General features: G+C 42.6%; 2 protein-coding genes and 1 long non-coding RNA gene across 4 annotated transcripts in view; 1 reads left to right on the top strand and 2 right to left on the bottom strand.

The window, feature by feature from the left end:
- Positions 1–4,811: 4,811 nt before the first annotated feature.
- On the bottom strand, positions 4,812–8,034 carry LOC105873467 (uncharacterized). The gene is made up of 2 exons (XR_012923208.1): positions 7,321–8,034; positions 4,812–6,679 (listed from the first exon to the last, which is right to left on the bottom strand). It is a non-coding gene; the product is annotated as an uncharacterized LOC105873467 (long non-coding RNA).
- A 627-nt stretch (positions 8,035–8,661) lies between these two features.
- Positions 8,662–26,431, top strand: ECI2 (enoyl-CoA delta isomerase 2). 2 transcript variants are annotated; one of them, XM_012768396.2, is made up of 10 exons: positions 8,662–8,746; positions 11,256–11,408; positions 14,163–14,261; positions 14,475–14,663; positions 16,653–16,722; positions 17,917–18,019; positions 19,047–19,167; positions 23,447–23,536; positions 24,968–25,111; positions 26,179–26,431. In XM_012768396.2, exons 2-10 carry the CDS (start codon positions 11,301–11,303, stop codon positions 26,332–26,334), a joined length of 1,080 nt encoding a protein of 359 aa, XP_012623850.2. In that variant the 5' UTR covers positions 8,662–8,746; positions 11,256–11,300; the 3' UTR covers positions 26,335–26,431. The 2 variants fall into 2 exon arrangements, with proteins under 2 accessions (XP_012623850.2, XP_012623849.2); XM_012768395.3 differs by having other exon boundaries at positions 11,246–11,408.
- LOC105873471 (testis expressed protein 56) overlaps positions 14,749–26,481 on the bottom strand; it is a 43,549-nt gene continuing 31,816 nt past the window's right edge. The window contains exons 4-5 of the mRNA XM_012768397.3: positions 21,292–21,389; positions 14,749–14,894 (exon numbers count right to left, since the gene is read on the bottom strand). Coding sequence (XP_012623851.1) covers positions 21,306–21,389 — 84 coding nt within the window. The 3' untranslated portion in view covers positions 14,749–14,894; positions 21,292–21,305. The remainder of the gene's footprint in view (positions 14,895–21,291; positions 21,390–26,481) is intronic.

Raw genomic sequence — 26,481 nt, 5'->3', positions numbered from 1 at the left:
ACAGTGTCCTCTTCTACTGCCTGGCATATAATAGATGATCAATAAATATATGCTGAAAAAATGATTAATGAATGAATGAATAAGTGATTGCTGTCAATTTGCCAACTGCTAGAGTTTGGATATGATTTGTTTGACCGACCTCTCCAAATCTCATGTTGAAATTTGATCCCCAGTGTTGGAGGGGGGGCCTAATGGGAGGTGTTTGGGTCCTGGTGTTTGGGTGTTTGGGTTTGGGGTATTTGGGGCAGATCCTTCATGAATCTATTAATACCCTCCCTGGGGTAGGGAGGAGTGAGCCTGTTCTCACTCTATTCATTCTGAGAGAGCTGCCTATTAAGAAGAGCCTGGCAGCTCCTCCCCATCTCTTGCTTCTTTTCTCACTGTGTGACCTGCACAGACCTTCCCCTTCCCCTTACCCCTCGCCTTTTGTGGCGAGTGGCAACAGCCTGAGGCCATGCTTCTTGTGCAGCCTGCAGAACTGTGAGTCAAATAAACCTCTTTTCTTTATAAATTGCCCAGCCTTAGGTATTCCTTTATAGCAACACAAACAGACTAAGCAACAGCCTTGCTAAACGCTGCCAATACCTTAATAAAGTAGGTGACTGTGGCAGATGAATGGCAGATCATTCATTTTATATCAGTCATATTAATACATTATTTGTCTTAACTTCCTGTGACTGACAGCAACACTAATACATTAATTCCCTCTGGCCTGTACACCTATGGAGTCTCTGTAAGACATTTAATTAGATTTATGAGGGCTGTCTGCAATTATAATTGGGCTTAAAACATGGGGAGGTATGAAATGTGCACTACATTTCTGTTCCATGAAATTCCACAGATGCTTAGAGTGAAAAGGGTTATTCAAGGGAATATCATATTGTAATGAAGAAAATATTACATTGGCTGGATTGGACCTGTGAATTTTCCATCGATGAATCCACTCAGTTCAATTGTATTCAACTTGTCCAGTTTGAGCGAAGACACTGACGGGGGAGGGGAATCAGCAAAGATCCAATAGCCTGGCTGGGGACACCACACATAACTCGATAAGACATTGTCAAATGCAGGACCAGGCAGTGAGGGTGGGAAGTCCAACAGACAATGGAGTCCCACAGCAGGCGCCCCAGAGGCAGAGAAATCCAAGGGGTGTAATGCAAGAGACTAAACCCCTGAGGGGCATGAAATCAAACCAGTAGGAGCCAACTTAAAGCAGTCATTATAACATTCCTCCATGAGGTAAATGGAAGCATTTCTGAATTAAAAAGAAAGAAACAAGTTATCAGCAGAGAAAGAGAAACCATAAAAAAGAGCCAAGCAGAAATTTGAGAATTAAAAATAGAATATCTGAAATTAAAAATGCACTAGGTGGGCCAGCAAAATGGAGATGACTGAGGAGAGTGTCAGTGAACTTGAAGACAGATCAATTGAAATTACCTAATCTGAAGAACAAAGAGAAAAAGGATTAAAAGTAGGTAAATGGCCACAGGGACCTGTGGACCAATCTCAGTATCATTGGAGTACCTGAAGAAGAGAAGGAAGATACTGAGACAGTTAAAAAATTTATAGAAATAATGTCTAAAAACTCCTCAATTGTGGTGAAAGGCAGAAATTCACAGATTCAAGAAGTTTAGTGAACCCAATAAAATAAAGTCAAATAAAACCATGCTGTACACTTCAAAATTAAACTGCTGAAATCCAAAGATAAAAGAAAATATCTTGGAAGCAGCCATAGCAAAATGATACATTTTGTATAGAGGAACAATTCAGATACTACAGATACTTAAGATTATCAGCAGTTCCTCACCAGAAACCATAAGGGCAGTGGAGCAAAATCTTTAAAGTGCTGAAAGAAAAGAAATGTCAACTCAGAATTCTATATCCAGTGAAAATATCCTTCAAGAACAAAGGTAAAATAGGGATATTTTCAGATAAAAGAAAACAAAGAGAATTCATTGCCAATATTTCCACTCTAAGAAAAACTGCTAAAAGAAATTAAGGCTAAAGGAAAATGTTCCCAGAAAAATATTTAGAACTGCAGGAATGAATTTAAAAAAATAAAAATTATAAATATCTGGTTAAATAATGTATTTCTTTTTTAAAGTCATTAAAACCATATATGGAGGTTGAAAGCAAAAACTGTAACCCCGGGAGGGGTGTCCTGTATCCAAATGCAATAATATGACAGCGATAACATAAAGGGACAGGGTAAAGAGAATTGTCCAGTTACAAATCTTCTCTATTTTACTTGAATGTTAAATATTAACTCTGTATAGACTCAGAAAACTTAGGTATGTATATTATAAGCCCTAGAGCAACCAATGAAAAAAAAATATTAATATAAAGAGATATAGCAAAAAAAGCTAACAGATTAAAATAGAATACTGAAAAATTTTCAAAAGAAGGCAGGGAGAGGGAACCGAAAAATAAAAAAACAGAGGAGACAAACAGAAAATTTACAAAATGGTATCAGTAATCACATTTAATGTAAAGGTCTAAACACATCATTTAAAAAACAAAGATTCTCAAAATGGATTTTTTTAAAAAAATGACATGTCTACAAGAAATCTACTTTAAATATAATGATATATATATGTTAAAGTAAAATAGTGAAAATAGATAAACCATGCAAACACTAATCAAAAGAAAGCTGTATTATCTATATTAATTCAAGTAAATTAGATTTCAGATAAAAGGAAATCACTTACCATAAAAAGAAACAGCACGAAATGATACAACCTCAATCCATCAGGAAGACATACAACATCAGTTTATACCCAGCTAACAACAGAGATCCAAAATGCATAAAGCAAAACCTAATTGAGCTAAATGGAGAAACAGACACATTTAAAATTCTGCTTGGTAACATTAACATTCCTCTCAGTTATCCATTGAACAAGGAGGCAAAAAAAATCAGTAAATGACAGTTTAAAAATATCCACCCAACAATGCTATAGGATGCACAGTCTTCTCGAAAGCACATGGAACATTCACCAAGATAGAACATTTAGTGGGCCATAAAAAACACTTGAAGAAATTTTAAAAAATTTAATTCATACCAAATATTTTCTTAGAACATAATGGAATTAACCTAGAAATAAGAGAAAGATATTTGAAAAATCCTCAAATACTCAGAAAGACATTGCCTCCCTCCCCACTCAGGAAAGATCACTGAGGTACCTGTTCTTCACTGGTTCCCAGGCCTCTCGAGCAGAGTTGAGCTTCCGTCCACAGAGGTGACTTGCTTGAAAATTCATCCTCCACGGCCTGCATTTTCTTGCCTGTCTTACTTTCTTACTCCCACACAAATGTTTCCTGGGATCAGTCCCCAAATAACTTCCTCTCTTGAGGTCTGCTTCTATGAGAGCCCAAGCTAAGACGGCTGCATATACACTTATTTCTCATTATTCATGCTAGGTAGATTTTCTAAAGTCATAGCAAACACTGAATAAGTCAATACTGACTTATTTCTAGGGGTAATACAGAACTAGGTTCCTTTGAGCTTCCTCTGGTTACATTTTCATCAACCGGTAGATGCATAACCTTGTTTTATGTGTCTTTGTGTTTAAAGACACCTCATTTAATATACACTCTTGATTCATCAACATGGAGCTCACCGACAGCACTGTCACTCGTGCCTGAACAAAGCTTAGCTAACGCCCGCTCTCCTGCGTAAGGCACACCGCACTGCTGCGTCAGCAACACCGAACAGCACTTCAGCGTCGTGCTTGGGGGGCGTTTGAAACAGCAAATCACCAACAAAAAACCAAACATATGAAAAATGTGGCACTAAACAGACCACAAGGATACGTATTTACAGTAGACAGTTGAAACAAGAAAGTAGATCATCTTGTTCAAACTCAGCTGTGAACATGTACTTCAGGCATGTCAAATTTTCCACCCCTCTAGGCGTGTCTGAGAATGACCACAAAGGCCGTGTGAGCATTGATTTGGGATTACAAATAAGTTTTGACTAGGCAAATTCCCAAATACAGAATCCACAAATAATGAGGATTGACTGTGTCTTTTTAATCATTTTTAACATCTTGAGTTGGTGATTTATGGACGGAATTCTTAATTTACTTCTTTCTCATAGGTAAGAGAGGATGCTGGACCACCTCTGCTTAGTCAGCAAGGATGCCATCCACTAACATCTCTCTCAGCCCTTGAATGCATATAAATAACATTATGCTGAATACGTATTTTATCATTTTCTTTGTGGCTCTCCTCGGCTGACTCTATTGTAGCCATTGTTCGTGTTCTTTTCTATTCATTTGGACAGGTTGTAAGTTGAGCTTTGGTGTAAACAAGACAAAGTAGAATGACTCTGGGGAAAAGACCCAGCCATTTCTTACACAGTAATATCCATCAGCTCTAATCTTTCTTAGAGGGCAATACCTGAGGGAGATTTCCTTGATATGGAAGAGTAGTTGAAAAGTAACCCTGAAGCACAAAGTTGGGTTAATACTCGCACACAGCACACAAAGAGTGGGTGAAATCACCTTGGACACAAGCATGAGGAACTTAGCGGCGATAAAACGAGTCAAGTGTTTTCTTCTGAGATGTTTTTCTTCTCTAAATTATAGCGTTTGTGAATAAGAAAGGGCACTTAATAGCAGGTAAGATCCCAGTATGTTATTTTTAATATCTCTGCATGAGCTCTGACATATAAGACCGTGTAGGAAGGTGACACAAAGCCAGGAAAAAAGAGAGGATTTTGTAAAGGAAGCATGATAATAGCACAGGTTTAGTTTATCTCAAGCAATGTCATCAAACTACTGCAGGACACAATTATGATACAGAACATAGAACATGGTCTAATAATCTTTAATGACTAATAGAAGAAGCTATAATAGATCTCCCCCCTAGAAATTTATAGGATTAAATAATATCATCATTTCCTTGGTACCACTTTTCATAGTTCATTTCAGCATAGGAACCTGGCAATAGTCAGATTTCTTTGCCTTGAGCTACCACTCACTGAAAAAGAAATAATTCAAAGCACAAAACACTCATGTTAATGCCTTCTGACAACTTAATTAAAAGGTAGCAATTGACTCACAACTTACTATCAAATGTGGAAGAGCATGTTCTAGACAGGAACTTTCAAAAGCTCATGCATCATTCAATAAACCTTCAAAGAGTACAGTACTTTGTGTCAAGCAGTGTGTCAGGAAATGGGAAATTAGATTTAATATAGTAATGAATTCTTCCCAGGGTGTGCACTTTGTAATGAGACAAGTTACTAATCAACCATGAATGTAGTGACATAGGTGCTAGAAGCCCAGGGGACTGCAGGAACTCAGCAGGAGAGGACAAACCCAGTGGGTGGGCCAGAGAAGACTTCCTGGATACGCTACTGTCTGGACTGTGAGTGGAGATTTGAAATGTGGAGATTTGAAGAAGCTGAATATCCCAAGTCCACCTGGAATGGAAAGGACAAGTGTAGGGTCAGAGGGCGATGACTGGGCAGGTAGGCAAGGGCCAAACTTTGAGGGCCTTGCATGCCAGGCTAAGCAGCTTGGATTTGTTTGGAAGGCAATGGGGACCCACTATGAGATTTTCGGTCTTGGGGGAAGACCAGGGGAGAATTATGAGCAGTATAAGATTTACAATTTAGGGAGCTCAATCAGAAAACAGGGAGAGAATAGATTGCAGAGGTGGGACTGACTCGGCAAACCTAGTAAGCGGCTGCTATAGTAATCCAAGTAACAGTAATCCAAAAATCAATGAGGGCCTGCATGAAGACCATGTAGAAGAAAACCATAAGGCGGACCAAATCCCACAATATTTAGGGGACAGAATCACAAGTTTTGGGTGACTGATAGATGTGAGGTGTCAGTGAGGTGAGGAAATCCAAGACTTTTGCAGATTTCTAGTTTGCATTGCAACCTGGACAGAGATGCCAGACTAGTTCCTCATGACAGAATGTGACAGAGTTTTTACATGCTGTGATAAGAGCATCTGATGATTTAAGTAACAGAAATAAAAAACATCATTAGGACTGACAAAGTCATAATGGAACATTCTACTATGGTACGTTCTACCCTGTGATCTTAAAAGAGAAACCTTCACCCCATCACTGAGCATTACACTGAAAGGAGACACCTGGCCCTAAAGATTCATGTTAGCCAGACAACATCTCCTGGGCACCTGTGAGTGCCGGAGGGGGCCCGGTCTCTGTACCCAGAGCACTATCAGCTCCCTCTGCGGCTGCACTGGTCCCGCAGTCAAGACTGTGAAGATCGGGCCTAACCAGGCTGGAAATCCCCTCCCCTAGATCTTCATAAGCTCCAGTGGGAACCTGATCATATAGAACAAAAGGGTGGAGATTAGAGCTTTGGATGAAGTCTTGACTGGGCTTTGGACTTTATCACTCTTTTCCAGAAGAATTACACTCTGAGGATAGACCGGGCATCTATGGTTTCACCAGGAACTGGATAGCCAGGCATCTTCTTCAATGGCTCTCCACTTGCTCTCAGCACAGAAGCTAAACTGCTTGGCATGGACACGATGGTCTTCATGCTCAGGAGGAGCATCCGCCCAAACCGCAAGGGCTCCCTTCTGCTGAGAGCCGGCCCTGGCGCATCGGCCATGTTTCCTCAACCACCTCCCTTCACTCAAACGCTGGCACATACTGGGGCTTTAGCAAATGACAACTCCTGCAGGTGCAAATGACCTATCCAGGAGGAAAAAAATTGCTCTAGAGGTTATGGTTTCATTGTTCTATAGACGGCAAAATTAGATACAAAACTGTTTAATATTCCTATTCTTGTATTACATTGGCCATAAAAACTAGTCTTTTAAATGCTTCCATAGCGTTCTGCTAGTTCCCTAATTAATGAGTTAAGTAAATCTTTGACACATGCTTTTCCCATATTTTTAGAATTATACCTTGACAAAGACAGCTAATTTCCCACATCCCAATTTTCTCTGTGTGAAACACAGTAGGTATAGGCCTGAGAAGAGTTCACTTGTTCTGTGAACAGTTTCACTATCCAAATATGCTTACTAGTAAGGGATTTTTAAAATGTTTCTATGAGAGCTGTTTCATCTTCTGGAGACCATGAAACTCCAGTGTTTGCAACGTCTGACTAATGCATTTGCGTTGCCTCCGAGGGTCAGCCCGGTCAGCCCGGGAGGCCAAGGTCTTTTCGAGATGCAGCCCAGCCTACCAGTGCCCACTGTACAGTGGCTGGAGAACGGTTTTGGAATAAGCCAACAGAGTTCTCCCTGGCTTTGAGTCTTGCCCCCACCCACACCGTCACCCAGACCTGCCTGGAGAAACTACAGAGCCATCGGCCGAAAGAACAAACTTACTAAGACTTGAACTCTGCCCGCTAGCGATCTCAGGCCTTCAGGCAGTTCACCTGGTTAATCCTTCTGGGCCTCCTTTCCACTTCAGCACAACCAGGCGGCGTCACTGTCCCTCGGGCTTGTTGGCAGAGTCATGGCGAGCCTGGCTCACTGCCGGCAGCCCTGAGTGTCAGCTGCAGTGTCTGCGGCACCCAGGAGCGCTGGATGCTGCACCCCAGCAGCCATTTAGAGGCGTGATTTGGCGGGGGAGCCGGGGTGACTTCGGGACCGGGCAAGGTGAGACTCCCAAAGGCCCCTCCAACTCTTAAGAATTCTTCCCCAAATAAGACACCCTGTAAATGCTTCCGCAGAACTAAAAAATACCCAAAAGTTACGAAAAGAAAAAGTTGGTTTAAAACATTCCAGAGACCTTTTCTGAGCGCCAGGCGCCCGTAAACCTCCGCCTTTGGGGGTGAATAACGCGGTTGTTTTTAAGCACACGCACCGACTGTTACTCCACCCCGCCTGCAAGGCGGGCCCGGCGCTCCGCGGCCGCACGCCCTCGGGGCCACGACTCCCGCCCGCCGGGCCCCGCGGGGCCAGGGCACAGCCGCGGGCGGGACCCCGCGCCGCAGGCTCAGAGTCGCGAGTCCGCGCGCCTCGGCGCTCCCGGGGCCAGGGGAGCAGCCGGCGCCCCAGCGCGCAGTTCCCCGGCGGCCCGCGCTCGCCCCCAGCCCCGCCGCGGCGGTGAGCCCCGCGCCGGGCCGGCCTCGCTCCGGCCCCCTCCCCCTCGGCGCACTTCGGCCCCGCCCGCCCCGCCCCGGTCCGATCCGCCCCGCCCCGGGCCGGCCTCGCTCCAGCCCCCTCCCCCTCGGCGCACTTCGGCCCCGCCCCGTCCGCCCCGGTCCGATCCGCCCCGCCCCGGGCCGGCCTCGCTCCAGCCCCCTCTGCCCCCCACCGGCGCACTTCGGCCCCGCCCGGTCCGATCCGCCCCGCCCCGGCCTCGCTCCGGCCCCCTCCCCCACCGGCGCACTTCGGCCCCGCCCGCCCCGTCCGCCCCGCCCCGGTCCGATCCGCCCCGCCCCGGCCTCGCTCCGGCCCCCTCCCCCTCGGCGCACTTCGGCCCCGCCCCGTCCGCCCCGGTCCGATCCGCCCCGCCCCGGGCCGGCCTCGCTCCGGCCCCCTCCCCCTCGGCGCACTTCGGCCCCGCCCGCCCCGTCCGCCCCGCCCCGGTCCGATCCGCCCCGCCCCGGCCTCGCTCCGGCCCCCTCCCCCACCGGCGCACTTCGGCCCCGCCCGCCCCGTCCGCCCCGCCCCGGTCCGATCCGCCCCGCCCCGGCCTCTCTCCCGCCCCTCCCCCTCGGCGCACTTCGGCCCCGCCCGCCCCGTCCGCCCGCGGGCTGGCGATGGCGCACTTGGCGGCCGGACTGGCTCGGCGCTGGTGTCCGAGGTAAGCTTGGAGCCCGGGCCGCCCGGCCCAAGGTCACCCGCAGGACGCCGCTGTCCAGGTCAGGGTCGCCGCCCGTGGGAGCTGCCTCTCGGTTGTCTTGTCTGGCGACAACGGGATGCTCGTGTGTGACCTCGCCTGCGCGCCCTCCTCGTCCGCTGGGCCCGGAGCGGTCAGGGGGGCGCGTCCGGGAGCAGAGGCCCGGTCCTGGGTCCTGGGTCCTCGGTCCTCCGTCCTCGGTCCTCCGTCCTCGGTCCTCCGCCCGCCCGGCCTCCGGGCAGCCGCCTGCGTCCCGCGCGGGGCCTCCCGGGCTGGCTGGTGCGCGGCGCCGTCCGGGCCGGCCTGCGCCCTGCGGCGTGCTTCTGGGGCGCGCAGCGCCGCCTGCGGCCGCCGGGCCGCCCGCCTGAGCACTCCTCGCCCGTTTGCTGGGCGCGGTGGAAACGCAAGCCGTTTGCACCCGTGGGGGCTTAGACTGTTTGCCTTCAGAGAGTAGGCTGCAGAGCTCAGAGAAATGGCAGGCACACAGTCACAGCTAGGAAACGACCCAAGCCGAATCTGCATAGGGAACAAAACCGGAGCGCGGTGGTTGCCTTGGAGTGATGGAATTATGAGTGATTTTCCCGCCTTTATGTCTTCTCTTAAAAGATCATGTTTTTGCAATTTGCTTTTAAAATTCACACTTTATTTTAAAATAACAAGTTTGCACCACTTTTTGTGGAAACTAGCACATTTAGGCCTTCTGTAGACCTTAAATATTTTCTTTTCCACTAGGAATTTGTCATGTAGGATGCAGTTTTCGCTTTTTTCAAAAAAAAAAAAAACTAATATAAAATTTAACATAGACTGATTCTATTGAAACATGCACCAGTATTCCAAGGTTTGAAGCCGGAGTTCATTGTACTATTTGCGAGTTACATAAGTGCAGCGGAGGTGATAACATTTGTTAGACTGAAGCTTTCTTTGTGGTCTCACTGTCTGGTCCAGGCTGGGTGCAGTGACACAATCATAGCTCAATGCCTGGAACTCCTGGGCTCAAGCCATCCTCCTGCCTCAGCCTCATCAGTTGCTGGGGTTATAGGCATGAGCCACCTCACTGGGCTATAGGTTTGGGTTTTATTTGTAATTGTATTTTAATCATCTTTGATGCCATTAACTTTATTAGGCAGGGTCATCATTGTGAGCATCCATTTTTTGCTTGTGGCCTCAATACTGTGCATTGAAGGTCGCCACCCTACCCCCACCTACTTAAAAGCTTGCGTTTGTATGTGCTTAAAAGCTTGCATTTTGGCTGGCGAGGTGGCTCATCCTAGCACTTTGGGAGGCGGAAGCAGGGAGGATCACTTGAGCCCAGGAGTTTGAGGCTGCAGTGAGCTATGCGGAAGACACTGCACTCTGTCTCGAAACAGAAACCTTGCTTTTTACCTGCCGGTGCTTGCTGTTTCTGCTCTGCTACTGGCTGGCTGGCTAAACATCTTCCATGAGGGTGGGGTAATTCTAGGTGGGGGTGGGGTATACCTGCTGAGCCCAGCTTCTCTGACTGCCTTCCACCACAGGCGGATTCTCTCCCAGCCGGTAAGGCTGTGGCTCTCTGGAATGCCTTCGGAACATTTCTTACTACTTCCATTCTCCCCTCCTTCCACCTGTGTGTATGTTGGGACACATGTTTTGTGAGCAGAGAGGCAAGAATTGACCTGACCTATAACAAAGTTTGTACTTTGTTAATCAGTGAGTGCAGAGGCTGTTCCAGGTTCTTGGGATTAAATTCTCTCTGTACTTTACCCCGTTGGTTCCTGCCCTCCTCTATTTTGCGTGCTCTTCATTTGCGTCTTGCCTGTGGCAAAATTTACATTGCTGTTGCATTTCTGTCTGCTTTTATCTTTATTTAATTTTTTTTTTTTTTTTTTTTTTTGAGACAGAGTCTCACTCTGTTGCCCAGGCTAGAGTGAGTGCCGTGGCGTCAGCTTTGATCACAGCAACCTCAAACTCCTGGGCTCAGGCGATCCTCCTGCCTCAGCCTCCCGAGTAGCTGGGACTACAGGCATGTGCCACCATGCCCGGCTAATTTTTTCTATATATATTAGTTGGCCAATTAATTTCTTTCTATTGATAGTAGAGATGGGGTCTCGCTCTTGCTCAGGCTGGTTTTGAACTCCTGACCTCGAGCAATCCGCCCGCCTCGGCCTCCCAGAGTGCTAGGATTACAGGCGTGAGCCACCGCGCCCGGCTCTTTATTTAATTTTACTTGCTTACAAAGACCTCACTGGATTATACCTTCCTTTTCCTTTATTTTAAAATTACTATAGTTAGCTTCTGTATTGATTTCTTATCTAGGAATCATTACTGCCAATCATTTGCAGCCAGCTTGCTGGGAACAAGTATAGAGAAAATAATTACGGAGGAAAAAAAAACGGCATTTTGGCCTGTGAGGGTTGGAAACAATTAGCAATCAGGCTTAAGTGTAAAGGCTGGAAATGAATAGAAATCATTCCCCTCTAATTGTAGTTCTCTGCAGGTCGTTAATTTCCCAGTAGTTCAACTGCACGTGAGCCTAAGGGCCATGAGAGCCAGTCATACGGAGTTTGAAAATGCGATGAATCAGGTAAAACTCTTGAAGAAGGATCCAGGAAATGAAGTGAAGCTAAAACTCTACGCACTGTATAAGCAGGTAAATGTCTAAGATCTGACGTTATTTGGAGACATTTTTATCGAATGACTACTTAAATAGATATGTTGTATGTTTACTAAAATGTAGCTTTAATATTTTGGGTTTGTATTGCTACCTTTTCTCTAGAGAGCATATATATATATATATATATATATATAGGAGTTTTTTGTGTATTAAATCTTGAAATACTATTAAGGCACAAAGTAACCCCTCAGGATCATGCCCGGAGTAAAAGAGACATATAAGATATAACATTGAATTTGTAGATCTTAATTGGCTCCTGATTAGAATAAATCAACTGAACTAGGTATTTTGAGATAATTGGGGAAATTTGAATATGGACTGAATATCAGAAGATACCTAGGAGTTGTTGTTAATGATGTCATTGTTATAGAAGAAAATGTTGATATTTTTTAGAAATGCATTCTAAGCATGTAGGGGTGAAATAGCATATATTAGTATTTGGAATTCCCTGAAATTAAGCAAAAAAGAGAAAAGGATAGGTGAAGTAAGGCAATTTGATAATTGTTGAATTTGAGTGATGGGTATTGGGAATTCATTATAATATTTTACTTTGGTATGTTTGAAAAATTTTATAACAAAATTGCGATGCCAAAGACTTCTCTGGCATGCCTGGCTCTCTGGGCTTCTGTGTTGTTAATCTATTTTTATGTTCTGTGATTGGTATGAGCCTCTTTTACATTCATATGGGTGTATATGATAAATAATTTAACATTACCTGAAAAGAGGTCTGGCTTTGGCCTCAGACTCTGAGACCTTAATTTCTAAGCACTTGACTGTCATGCCCAGTAAGAATGTCTTTGTTTGCCTCGATCATCTCAACAGTGTGACTTAGGGTGAGGGCTTCAGGTTGTATGATCATACATACATGATGGAACCCCAATAAAAACTCTGGACACCGAGGCTGGAGTGAGCTTCTTTGGTTGGCTTGTTGTCACCCGTCAATTCTGGGAGAGGACAACAAAAATTCCACATTTTGGCCGGGCGCGGTGGCTCACGCCTGTAATCCTAGCTCTCTGGGAGGCCGAGGCGGGCGGATTGCTCGAGGTCAGAAGTTCAAAACCAGCCTGAGCAGGAGCGAGACCCCGTCTCTACTATAAATAGAAAGAAATTAATTGGCCAACTAATATATATATATATACAAAAAATTAGCCAGGCATGGTGGTGAATGCCTGTAGTCCCAGCTACTTGGGAGGCTGAGGCAGCAGGATTGCTTGAGCCAGGAGTTTGAGGTTGCTGTGAGCTAGGCTGACGCCATGGCACTCACTCTAGCCTGGGCAATAAAGTGAGACTCTGTCTCAAAAAAAAAAAAAAAAATTCCACATTTGCTACTGCCCCAGACTCTATCCTGTGTGCTTCCTCCCTGAGCTGCTTTTAATCTCTGTCCTTTCCCTGTAATTAACCATAACCGTAACAGCTTGCAGTGAGTTCTGGGAGTCTTTCTAGCAAATTATGGAACTTGAGGGTGGCCTTGGGAATCCCCCCAACGTTGCAGTTGGTGTCAGCAGCAAGGACAGTCAGAAGATAAGGGCAAACCATTATCTCTTTTAGACTGTGTTCCCTCTGTCTTCTCAGTTGGCTAACTCCTGCAGGGTGACTCTTTGTCTCTGGAAACTTGTAGGCTCCTTTACTGCTTTTATTTTTCAAAGCCTTTATTTCCTCTTTGAACTAACTGCATTATAAAATTAAATTTTTTTTTTTTTTGAGACAGAGTCTCGCTTTGTTGCCCAGGCTAGAGTGAGTGCCGTGGCGTCAGCCTAGCTCACAGCAACCTCAAACTCCTGGGCTCAAGCAATCCTGCTGCCTCAGCCTCCCGAGTAGCTGGGACTACAGACATGTGCCACCATGCCTGGCTAATTTTTTCTCTATATATAATAGTTGGCCAATTAATTTCTTTCTATTTTTTTTTTTTTTTTTTTTTTAGTAGAGACGGGGTCTTGCTCTTGCTCAGGCTGGTTTCAAACTCCTGACCTCGAGCAATCCACCCGCCTCGGCTTCCCAGAGTGCTAGGATTACAAGCGTGAGCCACCGCGCCCGGCCTAAAATATTTTTAAATGTGGTTTTAAATTGCCATTCCTGAAAAGTAGCTGAGTGGGATATTTTATTCATCTTAAAACACCAGCTCCACTTACCCTCAAATGAAATTTAGTTGCTTTTTGCTCTTTCCTTGCCTGTCGTTCAGTTAAGTTTCATAAGGGCCAGTGATTCTGAAATCCTCCAACACAACCCGTACCTCAGCCACAATGCTGTTGCCTAGTTACCTGAAGTCCGCGCTGAATCAGCGGTGTTTTGTGTACCTTTACATGGGCTCTCAGAATATGCTGTAGGTTTCCAAATGTTTGTTGAATCTTCCCCTTGAAGATTGTTTGCTTGAATGTTTTGATTGTTGTGAAAAATGTGATCATCAATATAAAACTAATGAACTATTAGAATTTTTTAGAAGGTACTTTGCCAGAACCTTTATTTTGCCTTATTTTCATATGCAGGCAGTTATAACTTATCTTAGGGACTTATAGCCAATGGTATCTTCTGTCTGTCCTATTTGTTTGTTGTTTGTGCATTTGCGGCCACGTCATCAAAGAGAAGGTGAGGGGCGAGTTCAGATTCAGTTTACATACCCTGTGAAAGGATCTGGGCCAGGCATTCATGCCAGCTGTGGATTTTATGGATTTTAAATATTTAGGGCTCTAATTTGCATGAACATTTGACCATTAATTGCCCTCCTTTTCACAGGCCACCGAAGGACCTTGTAATATGCCCAAACCAGGTGTGTTCGACTTGATCAGTAAGGCCAAATGGGATGCATGGAATGCCCTTGGCAGTCTGCCTAAGGTGAATTCTGTTTTTATTTGCCGTACTTCTAAAGAAGCTTGGAGCTTCTCATCAAGCCATTGGAGATGGAATCTTTGAGATCTTGATGTGCCAATATTGAATCAAAGTCCCTGGTCTTTCTTCATTGCAGGGTGCTATTTATTAATATAGTAAGTTTCTCAACGTGCTTATTCATTGACCATGGGCTGAAGCTATTTTTTCTCTTCTCTTCAGGAAACTGCCAAGCAGAGCTATGTGGATTTGGTGTCTAGTTTGAATTCTTCATCAAAATCCTCTGGCCAGGTGGAGCCTAGAGCAGACAGTAAACCACCTGGATATGAAACCCTGGTGGTGACCTCAGAAGATGGCATCACAAAGATCATGTTAAACCGGCCCTCCAAAAAAAATGCCATGAACCCTCAGGTAAAGTTATCTACCCTGGAAGTTTGTCCTGCTTTTCTTTTCCTCCTCTATGTGTTTCACTCAAAATTGTAGAATTGCAGCATCATTCTTATTTTTGCAGTATTTCTTATTTGATTTGCACAGGAAGATTAACAATTGTGTGTGGCCACTTCAAACAACATTGGCATTCATTGTGTATTGTTTGTGAACTTCAGGTAGGTTCTGACGTACTCAAAAGGCACTGCAACTTTCCTAATAATGGAAATACAAATAAATTAATGTAAATGAAACACATTGATACAAGAGAATTCTCACAGAGGCCCTCTAAGGTTGGTATAGACTGCCCCCAGAAGTATCTTCATGCCACTTAAACTTGAGAGTGAGCTTTTCTCCTCACATGGAGATTTATTTTGTATAAATAGAGGGCGAAAGAAGAGAAGGACGTCATCTTTAAATAGCTTTTGTGAGCTGCGTCACAAGGGCAGCTTCATCTTTGAATCTCTCATTGAACTAGAATGATAACAAAATAACCACTTTGGCCCCTCCCTCTTGAAAAATATTATAGGAAATTAATTGGATGCTTGGTGCAGAGGGGTGGCTAAAATATGAGAGGACTGTAACCATTAGGGTTTATAATTTCCATTGTGGTAGAAAGAATATGCCAACTTAAAATGGTCTTAAGAATTTCATGAAGTGTGATTTGTGTCCTTCAATTAATAAAGCATTTAATACTCACACTTTGTTTTCATATCCCCCAACTCACTTCTCCATAACCGTGGTAATAATAGCTACTCTTTACGGAGTACTTAGTACGTTTCTGCACTTCCACACACAGGTTCGTGTCATTCTCACAAGGAGCCTGTTATCATTATTTAACGTCAAAATAAATAAATAACTTGCTCAACTTCATATAACTAACAAGCAGCAAAACCTGAATTGAAACCTTGATACATCCACGTCCTAATCGTGGTCTCCGCCCTGTGAGCTGTGTTGTCACAACTATGACATGATGGAATCACTTCCTTAGTACTCCCTCTGTGGAGATGATCACACCTGTACTCACATGCACTCATCCCTCTGTGTCCATGGGGAGTTGGTTTCAGGACCTCTCAGGGATTCCCAAATCCCCAGATGTTCAAGTCCCTGATATAAATTTGATGTAGTATTTGCATCTAATCTGTGCACATCCTTTCACGTAGTTTACATCATCTCTAGTTTATGATACCTAATCCAATGTAAATACTACATAAATAGTTGTTACACTATATTGCTTAAGGAGTAATGATGAGAAAAAAAGTATGTGTTCAGTACAGATGTAGAATTTTTAAAAAATATCTTTCATCTGTGGTTGGTTGAATCCATGGATGCTGAATGTACAGATAGGGAAGACCAACTGTAGTATATAAAGTCCATGTGTGTTTGCTTGTTTGCCGTCTTTGTATCCATAAATATCAGCCCTCTTCACTGCTCTTTCCCACACTGAAATCTCATCTAAGATAGATATTGTGCCTGTTTTAAATGTATTAAAAATTATAGCTACATGTCCAAGATTTTCAGAAGCTCAGAAGTGTTGATGATTTAAAAATTTCGAGGTGTTGTCCTTGAATACCATCACAGTGTCTTAGGAATTCCAGCCTTTTGGCATTCGTTAGTACTTCCCAGACTGTGCTGCTTTGCACTTTCCCTCGCTGGCTCTGTTTACGGATTAGAATCCTCTGTTAATTCCGAAAGCTCAAGGTCTCTGTTTTTTGTTCCCTTTTGGAGAAAAGAGGTTTATATCTCCCTAGCATCTACCACAGCACCTGGTGCATATTATGCACCAAGTAATTGTAAAAGGTATGAAAATGCTTTCAGGGGCACAGGTCCACCTTTCTGGCTATAAACACAACCGGCTTTACTGTTCGGCACTTTGCTGAGAGTAGGTTTGCGGACTGGTGTCTAGTGAGGCCGTCGGGTGACGGTTCCCATCTCCAGAGGTCTGTTCTGTTCTTTGTCTTCACATCCGTGTAGATGTATCATGAAATTATGCTCGCACTTGAAGCTGCAAGCAAGGATGAATCCTCGATAACTGTTTTAACAGGTAACACATTTTCTTGGACTTCCTAATTTTCTATTTTGGGGAGGAGTCTCTTACTAGATAGGGAATTGAGTTAAAAAGCTCTAAGATATTTTTCAGTACTGTGATATTCTAATTGATATATAATAAAGTAATAAACACAGGATATCCACTCCATGGCAGTTACCCAAGATAATTTAAAGTGTGTGTCCAAAAAAGACCTGTACAGGAAAAGTCATGGTAGCCTGATTCACAATAGCCAGAAAACAGTAATCAAAGCAAATGTACAAAAATGATGGATGAATAAACAAATTGCTGACTATTCACACAATGGAGTACTATTCAGCAATAAAGAGGAATGAATAAATGATACAAGAACATGGATGACTCTTTAAAACATAATTCAGCAAAATAAGACAAGGATTATGTATTGCATGAATCCATGCAGTTCTGTGGAAGGCAAAAGTTCTCATCTGGTGACTGAAGTCAGAAAATTATTGCCTTGGGGCAGGTGGGTCCATATGGCTAGGAAGGAGCCCAAGGGAACATCCTGGGGTGATGGAGATGTTCTAGATCTTGTTTTGGATGGTGATCACGTGGTCATTCACCGTGATCAAAAGTTATTGAACTGAAAATTCAAAATCTTGACATTTTATTGCATGCAAATTATACTTTAATTAAACACATACACACACCCCTTCAGTGGCTCTTAGAACAAAGGCAAAACTTCGTAACAGGATCCACACAGCTCCACATGCTCTGTCCTGCGTTCATTCACCCTACACTCACTTCTCCCTGGCTTGTTCTGCGTCAGCCGTGGTGGCTGTTCTTTCAACCCATAATTATGCAGGGATACCCTCTCCAAAGAACCTTTGTACATACTGTTCCCTCTGCATGAACTATACTCTCTCCCCATTCTGTCTAGCTACCCTGGCCTCTCCTTAGGAAAGACCCTCCCTGAACTCCCCAATTAGACCAAAGCCCGTTACATACCCTCATATTATTATGTGCCATTCCTTTATACCATAGCTGCATTATTTACATTATTTGTGTGTTTTTATATCGATGTTCAGCTTAGTAGTTTGTAAATTAAGGAGAGAACCGTAGCTGGTTCTCCAGTGTATTTCTGGGGCATAGCACAGAGCCTGGCTCGTAGTCAAGGCACAGTAGTTAATGAATGAATGAATGATTGGTGGACCTGTTGGTTCATTGTTGCAGGAAGTGGTGACTATTACAGTAGTGGGAATGATCTGACGAACTTCACTGATATTCCTTCTGGGGGAGTACAGGAGAAAGCTAAAAACGGTGCCATTTTACTGAGGTAAGAGTGACTGACATTTCTCTGATCCCAGAGGTCTCATTCATCCAAGTGGTTTTTAGTTGAGCAGTAGTAAAATCACTACTTCTCCATGTGAGTGCAGTTAACCGTGACTCTGGACAAGCATATTTCTCCAAACTGCCTCCGTTCTTCCACTCTAACTTCTTTGCCTCATCCTACTGCTCTACGTGAGATTTGACTGGAAAACATAGTGTGAACTACAGACGTAAATAAAATTCTCTTTGGATCCACACACCTGAGACTTGGCAAAATAATAAAAAATAAATAAAATAACATTCTCTTGTATGGAGGCAGAGGGATTTAGCAGATTCTCATCCAGCCAGAGGAATGGATGACCCGGGAATTCTGGTACTAAGAGAGGTGAAGGAGTCCTAACACAGACGGTCACAAAGGCCTTGCGCTTCCTGCCGTGTTTATCTAATTCCCACTGAGCTGTGCTGTGGCAGCATGCGCCCAGCCACCGCCGCAGTCTCTACGATCACAGCCTTCACCCCAGAACGTTTACTGTAGAACTGATGAGTTAGGGTTATCAGATTGTTCAAGTGACTTTTGCATATATGGTATTAAAATTTGCTGATCCATAACCTTGTAGGAAACATACAGTTTTTACAGCACTGAAGAGATCCCTAGTTTTGTTCAGAGGTATTTTTCCCACCGATAGACTGGACTACATTTTAGAGTCTTTAATTCTTTGGACCTTTTGTTAGGTTCCATTGAACCAGAGTGGACATGTTGGCAGACCTAATTCTTACGAATAATTTTCCCATAAAAATAGCAAATAAGATTCGAGGTGCTGGGCTGTCCCACACTTCGCAGGCCCTGAACAGCCCTGAACTCACTTCTGAGAATGCAAGAGCTGAACCAGTCGACTTGTAGGTCTCACTGCCTGAGCTGGTGATGTGGGAGCGCCTGACCCGAGGGTCTGTCATTTCAGACTCACACTGTCTCACCTGCGCTTCCAACACACTGCTTTGGAACATTTAATGATTTTATGTTTCTATTTCTGTAGGGATTTTGTAGGCTGTTTTATAGATTTCCCTAAGCCTCTGATTGCAGTGGTAAACGGTCCGGCCGTGGGCATCGCCGTCACCACTCTCGGGCTGTTCGACGCGGTGTATGCCACTGACAGGGTAAGGCGGCTCCGGCGCAGCGGGAGGCCAGGCCAGTGGCGGGGCGAGCTCTTGGGAACCCTCCTTTGTTACTGCTGGTCGTGAACGGGTTACATGTGGTTTGCGGTAGAATGTACTAGATTTAGATTTTTCTTAAAGAATTAGCCTAATTTGGCTGATGTTTTTCCTTCATTATTAACTTGAATTTCCCTAAACACCAGTATTGTGAACATTGCCCCAACTCTGATGGCTCTATATTCTAACCAAATTACAGCATTGTTACTCAATTTTCTATTTTCATTTTACTCTAAAATACTCAGGAGACACTTAAAAGTGTCTTGTTATTGGAGGGGGAATAGCATGTTTGCAGGTTATGCAAGTGGATTATTTGATCCTTTTTTCTGAGTAAATGATTCCTGGTATGTAGAATTTTAGAATGAGAAGGGAAAACTGAAGCTCTGAGAAGTTTCTTGCCCAGACACAATTCAGCCTTGTGTTCATCACTAAATTATATAGATTTTAATTTTTATTCTTATAATAGTGGTAACATATGTGTCTTAGTGAAAAAAAATTTTTGAAAAATATGGAAGAGTTAAAAATCACTACTTGGCCAGGCACAGTGGCTAATGCCTGTAATCCCAGCTCTCTGGGAGGATTGCTTGAAGCCAAGAGTTTGAGACCAACCTGGGCAACATAGCTAGACTCCATCTTTATTAAAAAAATATCACTCCTTATCTCACCACTCAGATAACTAGTGCTAACATTTGGGTTATTATTAACTTACGAATTTAACCAGTCCCTGACTGCTGAACCCTAGGCCGTTTCCAGCTTTTGTCACTTGAAGCCAAGATGTGATAAACATTTAGCTTAAAACTTCTACCCTAGAACATTTATCATAGAACCAGTAATCACCTTTAGGGTTATCAGGTTGTTCAAGTGACTTCTCTGCTTATGTGTTGGTAAAATTTGCTGCTCTGTAACCTTGTGGAAAACATGATTTTTACTACTGAAGAGATTCCTAGTTTTGTTCAGAGGTATTTTTCTACCAGTAGACAGGACCAATTTTAGAGTACTTAATACTTTGGGTCTTCTGTTGCTGGTTCCATCAAATGAGATTGGACATGTTGGCAGACCTAATTCTTAGGAATGATTTCCCCATGAAAATAGCAGAAGAGATGGGAGAGGCTGCCCACCCTGTCTAGGTGGGAGTTTCTGTTCAAAGGCAGAAATCAGTAGTCTTTGTTCACATTCTGGTTGGGTAACTGCTTAATCATTGACCTGCTTTTAATAGGAGTTGGGTCAAGAGTTCCTGATCTGAAATTGGAGATCTCATTCTTCAGTACTTGGAGGCCAAACATTATTATATTTGAATCTTGTCCTCATTCTCCCACTGAATTCAAAATTACTTTCAATACATATCATCCTTTTAAATATTTTGATGACTTTCATCTCATTATATAAATTGTAATAAAAATTAAAACCAGAAAACATATATATTCTATTTATATATATTAAAATAAACACCCTATGTATGTAGATATTAGATGCTTTAAAAATTTGGCACAAAGTAAGATTTATTTCTCAAATAATGACTTCTGGTAAAAGTTGACCCAATTGAATTAAACCAAGCATCAATTCAAAATAAAAGAAAGCAGCTAAAGGAAGAATCCATGGAAAGGAATTGTTTTTCCAGGATTTATCATTATTGGCTTCATGAATAAATGCCATATTAAATGATGGATCAATATTTAACCCATGTAAACAAAATATTAGTATACTTTATCCATTCTTTATTATAGGCAGTAGTTAAAAATGCTTGTTAGCTTGTTTGTCAGCAAATGATAATTTCTTGTATGAGTTAATAAAAAGGTGAACATCTTAGAAATAATATTCACATGCTCACTATTTACTAGGCATTCAGTTAATACATATTTTATACATATCATATATACACACATACAGTCACATAATGTACACAACAGAGACTTTTTACATGAGAAAAGTGTGGCACAGAGAGGGTGAGACATTTTCCCTAAGTTGCATAGTAGTGTGATGCAAGAGCCGAAAGCAGTAACTGCATCTGTTGCTGTGTTTCTGAAAATACGCATTTAAATGCTGCTCATTGCTAGCTGTGTACGTGCCTACCTCTTTGTGGCTCCTTAGCTATGGCTGGTGTTTTCTTCAGTTTCTTGCTTTGGTTTCTTAGGCTCTGTCTTCTGGGAGCATTTTCTTGAATAAGATTTCTTTTGGGGGAAAAAAAGAAGATATATGACATCAAATAAAGACCTTATTTTATATTTTTATAATTTTGATTTATATGCTGCATGCATTATATATTTATATTTTCTAACAAATATGCATTGAAAATAACACCATATCTAATTATAGGAAATGAAACCTAAATATTCTTTTACAAATTATCAATTGTAAATTTTCTTTCATGAGGATTTATTGTTTATCAAGAAACACAAAAATATTTAAATCTAGAAAAAACTAAAAATGACTATATTCTAAATAACCAATATTGAAATTGATTCTAATAGTTAAAGCCAATCAAAAAACCTCTGGGGCAAAATCAAGACAAATGACATATTAAGGAAACAGTTTTTCAACTCACATGACAAAGGCTAATCTCTCTAAAATATTTTTTAAGTATGTCTATAAAGTGACAGATATAACCTAATATTAAAATGGACAGCAACCTAATATAAAAATGGACAGTGGTGAGAAACAAATAGGCCACGAAAAGTGAAGGAATAAATGACTCTTAAGACCATAAGGGAAAGACACCATGAAGAAAATGAAAAGATAAGCTATAGACCAGACCAGGAGAAAATATTTGCTTCACACTTTATCTGCTAAAAGACTTGTTACCTGAATGTGTAAAGAACTCTTATGGCTCAAGAAGAAGAAGGTAAACAATCTAACTAAAAAATAGTGGAAAAAATATTTTAGCAGTCACTTCACCAAAGAAGATATACATATGGCTAATAAGTACATGAAAAGATCATCAGTCATTGGGGACATGTAAATTAAAACCACAGTGAGATACCACTACCTGCCTACCAGCATGGTTAAAAGGAAAAAGAGTTAATAACTACCTTTAGTTGAGCTAAGGAGTGGTTGGAACTCTAATATACTGCTCATGGGAATGTCAAATGTACAATCACTTTAGAAAATGGTTTGGCAGCTTCTTTTAAGTTAAACATACATTTACACGTACTCAGCTATTCTGCCCCTAGGTATTTACCCATGAGAATTGAAAACATAGGCTTACACGGAAACTGGTACATAAATGTTCATAACAACCTTTTTGTGTTAGAAATATCTGAAACATATTTAAAATTTTTTTTCAGCTTCATTGAGGTATAATTGACAAATAGGAATTGTACAATCATGTGCCGCATAGCAATATTTCAGTTAGTGACAGACCACATGTACGGCAGCGGTCCCGTAAGATTGTAATACCATGATTTTCACTATACCCTTTCTGTGTCTGGTATGTTTAGATACACAAATACCTCCTGGTGTGTTACAATTGCCTGCAGTGTTCAGTACAGTAACATGCTGCACAGGTTCATAGCCTAGGAGCACACAAGCTGCATCATATGACCCAGCTGTAGAGTTGGCTGCGCCATCTAGGCTTGTGTGAGCACACTCTGCTGTTTGGACGACAGTGGAATCGCCTAATACCACGTTTCTCAGAACATAAGCTTGTCATTAAGCAACCCATGACTGTGTATGTTTAAGGTGTACAACTTGATGTTTTTCCTAACAGCCTGTTTCATAATAGCCTAAATACTGAAAACAACATCAATGGCATTAGCTGAGGAATGGAGAAACAAGTTACAACACATGCATGCACTGGAATACTGCTCAGAAATAACTACTGATAAATGCAACAGTATGGTGATTCTCAGAAGCCGTATGCTAAGTGACAGATGCCAGACTCAAAAGGCTACAGAATGTAGGATTCCATTTTTATAACATCCTAGAAAAAGCAAAACTGTAGAGACAGAAAACAGATGAGTAGCTGCTTGCAGGTGGGAGGGAGGGATTGACCACAGAACGTTTGGGGTGATGGAAATGTTCTGCATCTTTATAATGGTGGTGACTACATGACTGTATTTATTAAAACTCATCAAACCACACACCGTAAAAGAGTGAATTTTGTGTGTACATTATACCGCATAATCTTAACTTTAAAAAAATTCATCAAGTATTGTGAAGTTATAAGCAAATAGTGATTTTTTTTAAATCACATACGAAAAGATGTTTTTTTTCTTTCCAACCCCTGCAGGCAACGTTTCATACCCCATTCAGCCACCTAGGCCAGAGTCCAGAGGGGTGCTCCTCTCACACTTTTCCCAGGATAATGAGCCCAAGCAAGGTAACTTTTGGAAAGCTTAAAAATAAAACTTTAATGAGTCATCTCTATTCTAAAATTAATCTCATACTCTCCCTCCTTTCCTTTGCTAATATGGACAGAAGAGATAGAAGCTAATTATTTGCTCCTCAGCTCTTAAGAGCTTTACTCACGGAGAAACCAGACTATGGAAAGTGTCTGGTATGAAGGAAAATAGAAATTCTCTGCAGCTCCTAGAACTGGGTCCTCCACTTTGAGCTGGTTGCCTAATGCCACTGCTCGCAAGCTGCATGAGAACTCGCCCTCCACAGCTGTGCGGCTTTGGTCACTTGAAAGACCGGGGCTGTGCCAGCTCCCCCGGTCTACTGAGCTCAGGGGCTGCTTAATTCCTTTATGGATGACCAGTGTCCCCTGAGAGAGAGACGATGTCATCTTCACTTTCAGTTGTATTCAGTACCAGCAGGTGCGAGGCTCCATGAGGGCTTAGCCCTTCCACAGCCGCTCTAAACCACACCGGCCTTCCCGCCAGCCTGTTTGCCAGTGCAGGTAAGATCCCAGGGTGGTTAAGAGGTTGCTCAGGTCTGGCACTGTGTTTATGGAAACCCAGTTGCTCATGCACAGACTCCAAGGGGACTGTGACAAGACCAGAGAGCCAGGGCATAGGGAAAGGCTTTGCAAACATTCTTTCATATCGCAGTGTGTGTGTTGAGCCTGCTGTCATAGACTATTAGGTTTTTGCTGTAAATATATATATTATTATTTTAAATCTCATTATGCTGTCCCATAGCCAGAATTGTTATACAGGTTTGAACTTTGGAAGGTTGGGCAGAAACAACTCGAAGTCTTAAAGCATTTGGCTATGAAATAGTCTTTACTTTTCTAGAAGAGGAATTGCAAATGCAGAGAGGATGTCCACTTGGCACCTCATTTTTTTTAGAAACTAAATAGAAGTCTTCGCTTTCCTTCAGGCAGATAGAATTGATTTGAGTACCTGTACAGGTAAGGAAAACTCTCAGAGCCAGACACTGGGTAGATTTTCTAGGGAATGGAATTTTGAAAGTTTCTAAAGGTTAATGCTATGACCATGATTTTTCTTTCTTTTTTTCCTTTTTTGTTTTGTGATGATTTATAGAATAGAAAACAAAAAATCATAGCTGCTGTGGGTTATGGACTCAGCATCTGCTTCCGGTCATTTCTGCCCCAGTCTTGCTTCTCCAACAAAAACACACATGGGAGCAGCAGCCCTCCCGGGCCTCTCCGAGAGCCCGTGGCCTCAGCACGTGGCTTGCGCACCATTGCCCACTGAGGCCATCAGCTTCTCCCTTACTGAGAAATACCAGCAACCTCAAAGGACCCTGAGTAAATCTCTCTGTGCCTCCTGAAAGCAGCCAGTGCTGAAGTTAACTGAAGCCTCGTTTTATTAAGTTAGTGTCTTACCCTTGCTTTTCATTTCAGGCAACTGAGATGCTTATTTTTGGAAAGAAGTTAACAGCAAGAGAGGCATGTGCTCAAGGACTTGTTACTGAAGTTTTTCCTGATAGCACTTTTCAGAAAGAAGTTTGGACCAGGCTGAAAGCATATGCAAAGCTCCCCCCAAATGTTGGTATTCATCTTTTACTTGTAAAAACCGTGGACATAATTTCCTAAGGGAAAAATCTGCTTGCCTTCAGGGAATGAGTCACAAAAGACAAGACACATCCTTAGTAAGGTTTAAGCACGTCTGAATATGGGACTAAAAATAATCTTCATAATGTTGGAAGTACGGTTGACCCTTGAACAGTGTGGGTGCTGGCCACCTGCACGGTCAAAACTCACGGATAACTTGACTCCCCAAAGACTTAACTGCTACTAGCCTACTGTTGACCAGAAGCCTTACCGATAACAAATAGTCGATTAACACATACTTTGTATGTTACGTATATTAGATGCTCTATTCTTACAATAAAGTAAGCTAGAGAGGAAAATGTTATTAAGAAAATCATAAAAAAGAGGAAATATATTTACTATGCATTAAGTAGAAGTGGATCTCATAAAGGTCTTCATCCCTGTCATCTTCATGTGGGGGGGGGCGGGTCTTGCTATCTGGAGGTGGGAGGTGGAAGGGGAGGCAGGAGAGACAGGCCCTCTCAGTGTAACTTTCACCGCAAAGTATCCACATATAAGTGGACCTGCATAGTTCAAACTGTTATTGAAGGCTCACCTGTACTGATTCTTACAAAACTTATGAAGTAGACATTCCATTTCTATAAGAGGTCAGAGGGGCAATTCTTTAGGGGATAACTTAAACAGGATGATAAGCAGTATTTTCATATATTTTTATATATAATCCAGGTGAGAGGCCAGACAGGTTGACTAAGCTTTTGGAGATTCTTACTGTGTAGCACTTTCATTTTTATAAATGAATGATTACTCTTATGTTGTTGCTATTTCAAGCATTAGCATCTATCTGGAGCTTTTAGGAAATGTGTAATCGCAGGCCTGCCCACACCTACCGAGGCAATCCATGTGCACAGTAAAGTTTGAAAAGCACTGTCTTGTGTGACACATGCATCTTAAGACCTAACAGGAATAGTTAAATGAACAGTGGAGGAACAAGAGTGAGAAACATGGAAGAGTCCCACCCTATTAGAATAAATCTTAACCTTATTATTGGCTCTGTTTTCCAGGCCATGAGAATTTCAAAACAGGTAATCAGAAATAAGGAGAAAGAAAAGCTACATGCTATTAATGCTGAAGAATGCAGTGTCCTCCAGGAAAGGTGGCTGTCAGACGAATGCATGAATGCAGTTGTGAACTTCTTATCCAGAAAAGCAAAACTGTGATGAGCACTGCAGCAGAGCCAAGCATGTCCAAGGAAGGCATGTGCTAGTACTTCTCATTTCTAGTACTTGAACTAAATAAACATCATTATGCCTCTTTTCAGTGCTAATATATCCATTATGATGACTATATTTCACGCCAGCCCTGAA

The sequence above is a fragment of the Microcebus murinus genome, chromosome 15 (assembly GCF_040939455.1).
Source record: "Microcebus murinus isolate Inina chromosome 15, M.murinus_Inina_mat1.0, whole genome shotgun sequence".
Lineage (NCBI taxonomy): Eukaryota > Metazoa > Chordata > Mammalia > Primates > Cheirogaleidae > Microcebus > Microcebus murinus.
The sequence above is the reverse complement of the archived record's forward strand: the minus strand, read 5'-3'. Positions and strand labels throughout refer to the sequence as shown.